Source organism: Callionymus lyra, chromosome 16 (assembly GCF_982586985.1).
Source record: "Callionymus lyra chromosome 16, fCalLyr1.hap1.1, whole genome shotgun sequence".
NCBI classification, from domain to species: domain Eukaryota; kingdom Metazoa; phylum Chordata; class Actinopteri; order Syngnathiformes; family Callionymidae; genus Callionymus; species Callionymus lyra.
In genome coordinates, this window is record NC_141833.1 from 9,182,464 (window position 1) to 9,195,186 (window position 12,723).

Genomic DNA, 12,723 nt, shown 5'->3' on the forward strand with positions numbered 1-12,723 from the left:
GACGCTGAAAGGGAGGCGGATGAGAACACACCTGAGCTGCTAAAGGTGGCACTTATATAAAAGTGGTAACTAACGAAAATGCCGAAAACTTTTAGCCTTACAGCTTCATTCATATAATAATATTATTATACAAATATTTAATGAAAATTATTTTGAACGTTCAATTATTCCCGGAAGTCTCCACCTCCAAGGGACTTGTTGTATAAACAAAGTGGGGTGTGATTACAGCTGGCTCGAGAAGGAGTGTAGCTCTCTAGACTTCGCTCTCGTAGCCTCTTGTTCGCTGAGATTTCAGAACTTTATAAAGTAATAACTTCGGAACATGGTCATGATGAGGGACTTATGCATCTTGGAGAGGAAGTCTTAAGTTACATTAGTTGCCCTTTAGGTTAAGGGTTTTAGTGAATAAATTATAATATATGAGCTGATAAAAGAAAAAAAAAAACGTTTAGGATAGTTATTCCTGAAATGCTTGCTGGGAAACTGAGTTTCGTTAAAAGAAAGTTAATAACAGTTTTACAGTGTATATATCTCTGTCCATCTATCCATGGTACACTGTTTATTCAAGGTTGCAGGAGAAGTAGCCAAGCAAGGAGGCCCAAGCGTCCAGGTTGTTCCCGAGGCCTCCTCCTAGTTTCTCTTAACACTGAAGTCTTATTTCAACTTTTTGTATCTGGGATTAGGAGAGAAAACTGGTTGCCGTATTCAAAATAAATAATAAAGTTTTAGTCGCTAGATGGCAGCAGTCATTACGTCCCTTCGCAGCTATAGGAACAAATCAACCCCGGCGACAACTGAGGACTAGAGGATACATATGACTCCTGCAGCTTTTAAAGCTGATGTTTTGAAATATTTGGTTTTAAAACAAATGAAAGCAGTTAATTTTGTCATGAGTCATGTGGTCTGTAAATTCTGCAACACCAGAGTCAAGTACTCGACAATACTACAAATATATCCTTGTTACTACAGTATCAAATTTTATCACATGGTTTCCTATCGTGATACGTATCGTCAGTTTCACAGCCCTGGTTTTGACTGTTCATACATGAGTGTTTCTGTCGATATAACTTTACAAACCCTAATGAAGTCGTACCGCAGTATCTCAATCGAAGGATACAGTCATGTTTTCAGAGGAGCTACATTTGATGTTGGCGACTGAAGCCTTGGATGAAGTGTGTAGGGGCTACAGAGGCTCCGGCAAACACTGCCGTCCTCTGTTTCTCCTCGTGGCCAGACAAACAAATAACTGTTAGTCTCCGGGTCAGACGTCGGGGGGAAATCCTGAGTGATTCCATTGTCATCTGAGGGCCACTGATCTCTCCCCGTCATGGAGTGGATGACACGAATCATCTGTGGGCAGCAGTGCAGGCGACGGCTCTCGGAAAAGCCTGTACGTCCGAGCGTGGACGAGGCACACTTCTGCTCCCTGTTCTCCCGGCTGCCACTAATCTTCTTACTCCAAATGGAGAACAGTGGGCGAGCAGATTCTATTTCCTCCCTGATTTAATATTAATAGATCAGCATGCCACTCTGCCTCGCCGTTCACAGGTCACAAGGGAAATACTTCTTCCGACCCTTATCCGGCTGGATCTCCATCCTCCAACTGCTAGGGAAAAAAAAGTGCATGGTGTTCTTTACCATTTTTAGTTCAGACATTACTGGTGTTTTTACACACAATAGTAAATAAACATGAACTGGGTCTTCAGAGCAATTATACTGTTGGAATTCCACCGCGGAAATGACACCCTGAGAGCCGGACTGAGCTTGTCCGGGCGAGTTGGAACAGAAACTCGTGGCTCACACTACGACTGTAACTGCTTGTCTTGTGGATAATCAGTGATCTCGTATGACAAACTTTGAGAAAACAAAGAGTTCTCCGAGAGCAAACACGTGATGAATAATTCATCCATGAAGAGCTGGACATGCTAGCCCAAGAGCTAGCTAGTTGCAACGCAGGCTTTAAGACGAGGACTCCAACTGTGAGAAGAATTAACTCACTTCTCTTTTTTTTTTATCCCTGTTTTTTAACTGGGTCAAATATTTCCTTTTTTTTAGACTGGAAAAATGGTTTCACTCAAGGGACTGACCAACAAATACAAAAAAAGACTTGGAACCCTTTAATGATATGCCATATTCATGTTGTTTTTTCATTTTTCTGTTGCATTTAAAGTTCTGGCCACTAGATGGCAACACTATTTTACCTTAAATTTGTAATTTCATTTAGTGTGACTGACAGTTCCATACCCTTTAAAACTCATTCAAAAAAAAGTTTTAATCTGAGCGTCACCTGGGGTGAGAGGAATCATTCGGTAGAGATGTGGAGTAGATTGGAAAAGAAAGGGATCTATATGAGGTTGCAGATTTTCCAAGGATTGGTCACCATTGTTTTTGCAAGCAGAGAGCAAACACAGATACACCCTTTGGCACTTCCTTATCGACTCAACACCAGTTCCTGAGAACTCTTGGTGGACTGTTAAATAAAGTTTGGATTATCTGCTTAAACGATCCATGTCACTTAAAATCCCAAAGAATACTTTAAATAAATGTACATGTCCACTAGAGAACAACTCGGTTGTTTTGACAGAGTCGTATTGAAATGGATTATTCAGTGATTTATTGTTGTTCTCATGACAACATTTGGTTTATGAGTGTATGTTTGCAGCCAAACCCTGATCTCACCTGGCTGTACTTTGGCGTCATAAACATTTGATCCACTTTGGACTGGCCAGTTCTGGCACACACAGTATAAACCAATAAACTTCAAGGATATGCAACAGGATAATTCAATTTGCTTGTTTGGTTGACATACAGAAACTCTTGGCTCGCTCTGTGCTTGTCGCCCAGAATAGAAATGCATCGCCCCAAATTATTAAATCAACTTGGAAACAACTAAAAATGTCTATAAATAAAACTCGTCCACTTTATTGTGAATAACAGTCATTTCTAATTCCTCTGTTGGACGCGCTGATGATTTTTATAAATCTATATTTTATGTATTTCTGTTTATTGCTATTTTGAAAAACTCCAGAGGGATCAATATAGTTCTATCTATCTAAAAGAAATGAGTGAATCAAAGGATAAGAAAAACATTAGAACGTACTGAGAAAGGCAAGATATCTTAGTTCGTATGTGCGTGTGTGTCATGGCTGTATGTTATGAACATGTTGCAACGGCCTTGATGGTGTTGGAGACATGCACTTCCTTTTCTGGTCGCACCAACGTTACTAAGGTGTGTTTCCTTCAGATTAAAAATGAGAAGTCGCTGCAAACTTGAAGATGAAACATTAATAATAACTCACTTAAAAAAACATTTATTTGCCGTGTGACTGTGATTCCATTATAGCTAACTTACCATTTTATTTTGTATTTATTCATTCATTCATTCATCGACAACCGCTTTATCCCGGGGGTCGGGGTCGCGGGGAGACTGGAGCCTATCCCAGAGTCATAGGGCGAGAGGCAGGGGACACCCTGGACAGGATGCCAGTCTGTCGCAGGGCACACAAGGACAGACAACCATTCACACACACACTCATACCTATGTACAATTTCCCAAGGTTCTCAATTAACCTCTGTACGTTTTTGGACTCTGGGAGGAAACTGGAGTAAACTCGGAGTAAACCCGGAGTAAACCCACGGCAACACGGGGGAGAACATACAAACTCCACACAGAAAGGTGTGGAATCGAACCAGCAACCTTCTTATACTTTATTGAATATTGTTTTGATTGTTTAAGCGCTTTGTGACCCTGGTCTGGAAAAGCGCTATATAAATAAAAATTACTTACTTCTTGTATTTTTTATTTATTTTGATATTTAATTTTAATACATAAAAACACCATAACATGTTCTTTTTTTTCCCCTTCTATTTAATTTGTTTGTTTTTTTCCTAAAAAAATTATTAAGTAAAATTAAGAAACTTTTTTGGAAAAAAAACATGCCTAATATCTAATAGTATAGCTCAAGTAGAAGAACTCACATTTCTCAGCTCCTTCAGTGGCAGGCTCAGGCACCCCCAGTGTAGGATGGAGAGTTATAGAAGAATTTTATTTTATTTTATTTTATTTTATTTTATTTTATTTTATTTTATTTTATTTTATTTTATTTTATTTTATTTTAATTTAATTTTATTCCATTTTATTTTTTTAATAATTTAATAATTTGTATATTTTTAAGATCGTTTTATTTTATTTTATTATCTCTTTTATTATTTCTTTTTTTCCTTGCACTTTATTTTCAATTGTGCTGCTGTTGTAAAAGTGTGTTTCCCCTCTGGGGATGAATAAACATTTTCTATTCTATTCTATTCTCATCCTTAAAACTCTTCACTGGCTTCCAGTTTCAGTCACAGAAAAAGCAACGTGGCCCCTGAGGAAATTGTAGCCACAGGGGCCACATTATATACTGTGACTGTCGTTAGGGGCCATCGAGCCAAAATAAAAAAGGGACTCTTAAAAAAAAGATGGGATAACTTGAAATAAAAAGACGTTATAAAACAAGTTTAAGATGTATTTTGATTGCCTTTTCATTCGTTTTATTTAAAGACAAAAATGAATTTCACACATGTTGTACCCACAAGAAAACTGTAGACGCTGGTGCTGGAGGTGGTGAGGCTGTAGGGTGTAGGGGGGCGTCTCTCCTCGCTCGTCTCTGGCTGCTCAGAGACAGTAGAAGCAGCAGATGTGAAGCCAGTGTTGCTCCCAGAGACAGCAGCAGGAAGAAGAAGCGATCTAAAGTCAGGGGGGTGGAGGCTGAACATTTCATTCACGGATTCTATCACGATGGCTGCGAGAGGCGGCGTGTCGATCCTCGCCTCACTTTCCTCTCCGATCTGAGAAGAAACACCGGAGAGAAGGTACTGTTTACCAGCGAACGAGACGTGTTTCACTTCCACAATGGTGGGGGATTTATTTGGGGGAAAAAAAGAAAAAAAACCCGGCGCTGGTGCTCCACATTCTGAGGAGGAGAAGGAGGGGGTTTAAATGTTCCTGTCGTGTCCACCCCGATCGAGAACATTTAAAAAACACTTCGGTTTGTTTTTTCCAAGAGAATATCTAGTGATGGTTCCTCGCAGGCCACGGTTACGATCCATGCAAAAATCCCCCTGTGTGCCAACGCAGCGTTGTTAGCATAGCAGGCTGCTAACGTAAGCTAACATCATAGTTGGGCTGCAACACCTAAAATGTACTTAAAATAAGTTATTCGTGTTCGTGACGTTTGGTCCGCTGTGTCAAGAACCATCCAGGTTCCCCCCTCCTCGTCTGTGGTGTTTTATTGTCTTCGTTCTGGTGTATTTTAGAACAACAAAGTTCCGTTATGTTTGTTTTTTTGTTGCTTTCTGTAAGTTTAATGCTAATATTGTAGCGTCAGTGTTTCTGATATGAAGCAGGTAAACACGTGACTGCTCTGCTGGTTCACATCTGTACAGGTAATACAACTTTATGATGCATATTTAAAATAAACTACTATCGTTTGCCACCTAAATATACTTTTATTTAACCTTCCATGTAAGTAAGTAAGTCATTTTTATTTGTATAGCGCTTTTCCAGACCAGGGTCACAAAGCGCTTAAACAATCAAAACAATATTTAATAAAATATATACTTTAAAGGTCAAGATAAAACTGATAACACAACAGGATGTGAAGATTTTACGTCTTTATCTTTATATTAAGTTAATTTCAACACTTGATGTTTCAAGTCTTTTTCAATTCAGTTAAGACCATCACAAGTAGATATTTTAGTTGTGCCGAGTAAATGTCAAAACAGGGCAAATATATATATATATTTTGTCTGTAGTCTAAAGCTCTTTAGTTGTGTTCTTAATAGTGATACACCAAGATGACTTATTTATTAATCGCTTTAGGAGGAAAATAAGTTGGCTATCGCAACCCCCTCCCATAAACTTTTCCTTGTACGTTAGTTTACTTTAAAAGTGCTTTTTTGTGTATTGTTATCTTCAGCGTCTTAGCTCGACACACCTTGTAGAACATTATCTCTGGACTGTCCGGTCCACTCCCACCAAAGATCGCTCATCATCTCTGACTGTTTCATCAGCTATTTATGGAGAACACACAGGGATTGCGACCACCTGCGGGTATTTCTGAGGAAGTTGTTTCCTCATAAAGTGTCAAAAATGACGCATGTGTTTTGGATTTTTGTGTAACCTGAGAGAAACTTTAATATTTCAAACTAAAGGTTAACTCTCGCTTTGTTAGAATCTTCCCTTGTTCCTTTGTGACATACTGTCGTCTGCGGGTGGTAAAGAAAAAACAACAATTTCACGGGTCGTTCTGTCCCTCACCCGTGTGTCTTTGTGACAGGAAATTCAAGTGTGCCGCCTGCACGGAAGTGCATATCATGTTTAGTCAAGTATTTCATGGGGATTTACGCACTTTGAATGTCTTTGCCTGAAACAAGTTCCTCCCATCTCAATTGGCTCTTGCACCATCAAACAAGCAAACCGAACCAGACCTTTATTTTTTATAAAGATAATGAAAACATATTTTTTTTAAATGCATTTCTCTGCATCAAGTCTCCTTGACAGCTTAGGGAGGACACAAGCTGTATTAAAGGCAACAAAGTGTAACGTCTTAAAGCCATTTCCCTTCAACAGAGAGGGCGTGGCTTCCTCTTCACTGAACTAAAAAGTTACTGTTTTGGGGGAAATATTAGTTGAGCAAACACCAGCGGTTAAAGATGAACCCTTTATAATCCTGCTGCTCCATGTCTGACACAAACGTTGAGACCGACTAAAACCTGACTGTCTGGTTTCCTTGTTTGAACAGTTATCTGCATTTTTTCAATCATCAAAAGTTGAATACACACCTTTTTGCTGCTGGTGCCATTTAAGTGAGTACGTCATTTATATTTATATAGCGCTTTTCCAGACCAGGGTCACAAAGCGCTTAAACAATCGAAACAATATTCAACCAGTTTTTATGAAGTCAGTCAATGGGATAAAAAACAAACCTTGTGTTCTTCACGGGAAATTTGTCACTCAGCAAATAACTTGTCACATCAAATGTTGAGTTAAATCGATTTTGTTTGGTTAGTTAAATCGACCTTCACGTCCTGAAACACCCTCTGCTCTTACATCTTCATCTTTGGTTTAAGACTTTGTGTAACTCAGGTTTGTAATACTGTTGTAAACTACAGCTCCACAAAATACCTTTTAAATTCAGTGAACCTAGTTATAAATGATTTGTGCCATGTATACATGCAACAGTTACTACCTAATTTTTAAGGAGAAACTGCAGGCTGCCATCTTGTTTTTTCACTTTTATGTTTGATGTCGCAGAACTAACCCAAACTGATTGATAGATTGACTTTATTAATCCCTCTGGAGATCTCCTTTGGGAAATTGGGTTTCGGTACAGCAGGTTTCATAACAACAAGAGCAAGAGAAGTGCAAGGGATGACAAACAAAAGTGTTCCGGAAGATAACGTCTATTATTCTCTCATTTCAGATGATAAACTGAATGGGGCCATGTAAACGACTGAGGACCATGAAGCCCACACACAAGCTGCTGTTTGTCCTCTGTCCCATGCTGGTCCTGGGCTTCATTTACTACTCGTCCGGGAAGCTGCACCAGCACGTGTGGGGTCAGAAGCCTCGTAAGTGTCACTCTTGTGCGACCATGACACATGTATATATATATATATATATATACTTTTCTAATTGAATCATCAGTGTTTGCTTCACGCTCCTCTGTCCAGGCTGCCATTGTGCCTTGTTTTTTTTCTCTCCGTGTTTCTTTTTTTATTCACAGGTATGCATTTGTTTCAGCACTCACAAGAGACATTTATACTTTATTGATCCTGGGAAATTGATTTTCCAGCACACTGCAACACAGACGATAGATTCATGAAACAAGAACAAAGTGCAATAAAGAAAGTACAAGAGGACACAATCTGAATCTAAAGATAAAGAACATAGACAAAGAAAAATAACAAAGGCAAAGGATACAAAGATTAACATAGAATATCATCATCTTTTCACTCCACTCCTGCCCCCAAACTCAGAATTAAACATTCTAATAGCACGAGGAATGAATAAGTCCCTGCGTCTATTATTGTTGCATCTGGAAAGGAGAGTAGTTGGGGGTAGTTTAGTTAAATACATAAATATATATAAATGATTCATTAATCACATGCCTATAAGCTTGAATAGATGACCAGCGTGATCTCTTTACTGTTGCCTTGACCATTTAGTTTTCTTTTGAAGTAGCAAAACATGAATGAGGTCTTTCACCTGGAGCGACATCATGTGACCATCCTGACAAAAGCCGTGAAATTGAGAAATGAAAAATTAACTTTTACGGTTTGACAACTGATATAAACCAGCACATTCCAATTAACTACACCGATCTGCCAAAAATATCTTCTTATTATTCTTTATATTTGTCATGCTTTCTGTGACGTCTGAATAGTCGACTGTTTAATGCTGTTTGTGTGTCGCTTTCCTGTGCTAATGAAGTCAACAGGTGTTTTGAAAGTGTTTTGAAAAGATGACGGTGGAGAAGAGAAGAAAAGTTTAGAGATTTTTCTGACACTGAACAAATATTTGAAGTCACAAAAGTTCAGCACTTTGTCCTTATTGCTTCATCCATCGACCCATTTATTGTTGTTTGTCAAGGGAGAGTTTGTGAAGTCAATCCGAGGTTAAAGGGTGTAAAAGGCTCAAAATGCAGACGTGAAACAGTTTAGGGTTAGTATTTTGGTTTAATGCAAAAGGTTTTTCTTCCTTTTAAAAAAAAAAAACCCAAAATACTTTTCAGATTGTGGTGGTTTTTGTATAACTTGTAATGAAGTATCAGGTAAACCAAGTCACAGTTCAACCGTCACATCAGGTGTGTTTTAATAATAACTCCTGCACTAGATTTAAAAAAAGGGTTTGTACAATCCAGGAGGGAGTGGTCGGTCACCTTGGAATTCTGTTGTTGTCTCTAAGACTTTTATAACACTGTAATTTAATTCATGTCAAGATGATAAAACAGTCATTAAATGAGTCTGACACAAAGACTTTAGCCTCTAATAGTTAATCTTAAATAGAGAATTGCCACTTTAGGAATAATAGCTGGATAAAACTAGTCCTGCTGTTGCTCTAACCCTGTATCTTGAGGTCAAATGTGTGTTTTTTTGGACATTATGTTCCTGCTTGAGTTGATCTCGGGAGGAGTTGAGGAAAGAAGAAGCAAGAATTTCTGCCACTACACTACTATGTTATTTTTGATCCAAGATAAGTTGTTTTACCTTTTGTTCTGATAAATTACATGAATTAAAATTTTAGTTGCATCACCATTGCATTTTTATTTTTAAACATTTATTGAATCTTTATCACACACAAGTTCTTTGACTCATTTTGCCTCAAGGACACGTTCAGGTGTCTCTACTGTTGGTTATTGTTGGTTTATGGCTTCTAGAAACAACTCCCTTTTAAAGTGAAGTCGTGTATATAAAACCGTTCTGCACAAAAACATCTTCCTCGGGAAGTTGCCTCACTGCACAGGGCGGTTCCACGCTTCAAAATCTTATGTCCGGGTTTGTGCGAACGTGTCTTCATACTTGCATATTTGCACACGCAGCTGGTTGAATCCGAAAAGGAGTAGAAATCAAAAGTTGCAGTCAACAGTACTGACTTCCTGCAGCACCACGGGTGCCAGATGTTTTGCTTGAAGAAGGTCAAAGGTAAAAGGGAAACATGTTGAAGCTGCCCTGCTCTGCGCTCCGGTCAGCTGAGCTTTGCTGTCTCTGTAAGAGGATCAAACGATAATCTTTACTCCCTATTCTTGACCTAAAGTGCTGAACACAAATGGATCATATAGAAGCCCCGTGTCATGTCTGCACCTTGCTCATGGTCACGGTGTGGCGCCGGGTAGACATCTGGTCTTTCCTGATGATACACATTCCAGACGAATGGACACCCGCACAAGCCTTTCCTCCGAGATAATCTGCCTCCGACAGTTTATCGGAGTTAAAAAAGCCGAGTTGTGACAGAAGCTGAACTCCAGATGGCCATTAGATCCAAAAGGTTAAGACTGCGGTTCCATTTGCCTTGTTAAGTCTCTGTTTCATTAATAAACCAGGCTTACTTACCTCCAGGATCTACTCTGTCGACAATTTTCTATCATTTAAGCATCTGTCAGGATCTTGTAAATATGCTGTTGTAATCGTTTTTAACACAGGGACCGTGCGTGCAAACTGATGGTGTAGGAAGTGCAAACATGTTTGTTATCTGAGATAAATTTACTTTTTTTTTAAGCATAGTTATTTTTAGCTTACACAAAACTCACTTATGGTCTACTGCAGGGGTGGGCAATTATAATTCTTCAAGGGCCACATGAAATTCTGTTAGTTGTGTTGTTGTGTTGTTAGGGGCCGTCAAGCAAAAAGAAGGATGAAAAAATCCCTAAAAAAAAGGAATTTCGTCATTGGACCATGACATTTATTAAGCTAAATAAGATGCAATTTTATTCTTGTATATATATACGTTTTTTTTTCAAATTTCTTCAACTAACTTAAAATAAAATTTTGTAGGGATTAATATATACTCGAAAAATTACACACAAAGGAGGGAAAAAGTAAATAAGTGTGGAAATTTAAATAAATAATAAATACAAAAGACATTGTTAATGCATTAAAACCATTTATACATGAACGTACTTTGATATTACGAGGGCCGCATAAATTCAGTCAAAGGGCCACACTTTACCCAGGTCTGGTCTACTGTCTACAATGGAAGCACTTGCGATATTTACCCGGAGTACTTGCTGTCTGTTTAGGATGTTGGTCTAGCAGCTAGCCTAAAAGCTAGCCTAGCTACCCCTTAAAATAGTTTTCTGTTAAAATTCCTCTGGTCAAGGCTTCAATACAAGATGAACGTTACAGACGAGCATTATGGAGGTATTTGGATGTTTTTAAGTGTCTTTTTGGATGAAAGTGAAGCTGAGACAGTGGAGCTCCAGTCGCTACATTACAACGGACTTACATTTTTACCTATAACGCTAAAAAGGAACAGATTACTGCGAAAACAATCCCAACCCTTTGTCGACATGAGTGGGAAACATTTCCCCTTGATAGTCGAATACCTGTTCAAATGAATGGATAGATAGAACAAAGCGCAATTCTATTTATCTATGTATCTAAGTGCAAGTTTGAATAATATGGATCAAAATAAAGATAATGGATCAAAAGGAAATTGACAGTATAGATGGACTCGTGTGATTACCAAGCATTGCTCAAATGATAATGACTAAGTTATTACTAACTAGCCCAGTTAAGTTAAGCCTTTGGTAAAACAACCTCCCACCAACCTTTTGATCTCTTCAAACATTCAATGTCTCGAGGTGTTGTTTGGTTCCCTCCTCCCTGTGGCATGAAGCCACATTCCAGGGTTTTAAGTGGCTTCAGATATGACATCAAACACTCTTGAGGAAGTTTTGGTCCTTTTTACACACCCCAAGCCTGTGCTTTTGCAACTGTTATCGCATGTTTGCCAACGTTTGGCCAATTCAATTGTAGGCTGTAGTAGGGAGCAGTGTACACCTGATGGATGGAGGCACTCCTTTGTCTAAACTGTCTGTTTGACAAAAGAGCTGGCGGACAAACATGTGTGTGTTTGTTGAAGCGCAGTCGTACAGGGTTCAGGTTACTGTGGCGGTGGAAATTTATATCATCGTGACAATCTCCATCCTGAGATGTTGAAGGTCTTTTTGGACGAAACCGTCCAGACCACATCCCAGCATATTTAACTCGCCACCTTCCAGTATAAATAAGAACATTGCCAGATGGTTCTTCATAGCAACTATATAAGCATGAAACCAGACAGTTGCTTGAGCCCATATCCAATTATTATTGACTTGACTTCCTGTGTGCTGTGTCACTTTCTCCATTCCCCTCATAGTGGATCAATAAAGTTTCTCGAATGACGGTTTGTTGGTCGTCATGCGTCCTTGTTGATCCGACTACAGGTGTGAATTTGCCCCAGACGCGAGGGTATCGAATGGCTTTTACAACAATTGAGGGTGGGTGGAAAGAAACGGGATCTGATCACAAGTTGCCACTTGAGACACATTCGAAGACTCGGGTAGCAAAGGCTACGACACGGCGTATGCTGTGACATATAGCTTTGCTTTTCCACACGAGGGATTGAGTTCCTCCTTGACTTCTGGTTGACAGCGATGCACAGGTACAGTTTCAGGTGTTATAAGGTTCACTTATTAGTGGAATTTGATCCGTGCAAAAACCTGTCCCATAGCTCGTGGATATTTGAATAGAGGGATCAAGGGTAGAATAAATATCGTCCTATAAGACCTTGGAATGGAAAGTTTGATCTATTGCTTTGTCTACATAGTTAAAAAATTGGCCTTTGATGTAGACCAAGCAAAGAGAACCTTTTCCAGTAAGTTAAGTACAACATGAAGACGGTATTGATCATAGTTTTCTCTCAATTTGTTCCCAAAAATGATGTTTTTTTTCCACATGATTTAACACTAATTATATAGCTTTTAGCCTCTATATTAAGTGATATGATGGCCTGGATTTGGCGCCTTGGGTTGAATTCAGGCCCCAAACCAAGGGACTTAAACTTAATCAAGAAGATATTACTTTAAATGCAGTCCATGTCATGAACCAAATATAAATCTGAAAATAATTAAACATCTGTCTCCTTTTTTTTTATTTTTAAAGGTTCATTTAAGCAAAACCTTACCATTCTAGTTATGA

General features: G+C 38.8%; 1 protein-coding gene across 9 annotated transcripts in view; it reads left to right on the forward strand.

The window, feature by feature from the left end:
* The window catches only part of st3gal3b (ST3 beta-galactoside alpha-2,3-sialyltransferase 3b), a 50,584-nt gene that overhangs the window by 4,767 nt on the left and 33,094 nt on the right, over positions 1 to 12,723 (forward strand). For 3 of the 9 annotated variants that reach the window (XM_087812042.1, XM_087812043.1, XM_087812044.1), the window contains exons 1-2: positions 4,666 to 4,854; positions 7,467 to 7,614. In XM_087812042.1, the coding sequence (XP_087668168.1) occupies positions 7,479 to 7,614 (136 nt within the window). In that variant the 5' untranslated portion in view covers positions 4,666 to 4,854; positions 7,467 to 7,478. Of the gene's footprint in view, positions 1 to 4,663; positions 4,855 to 6,704; positions 6,854 to 7,466; positions 7,615 to 12,723 lie in introns of those variants that run through there. The other 6 variants (XM_087812037.1, XM_087812041.1, XM_087812045.1 and 3 more) reach the window with 6 other exon arrangements.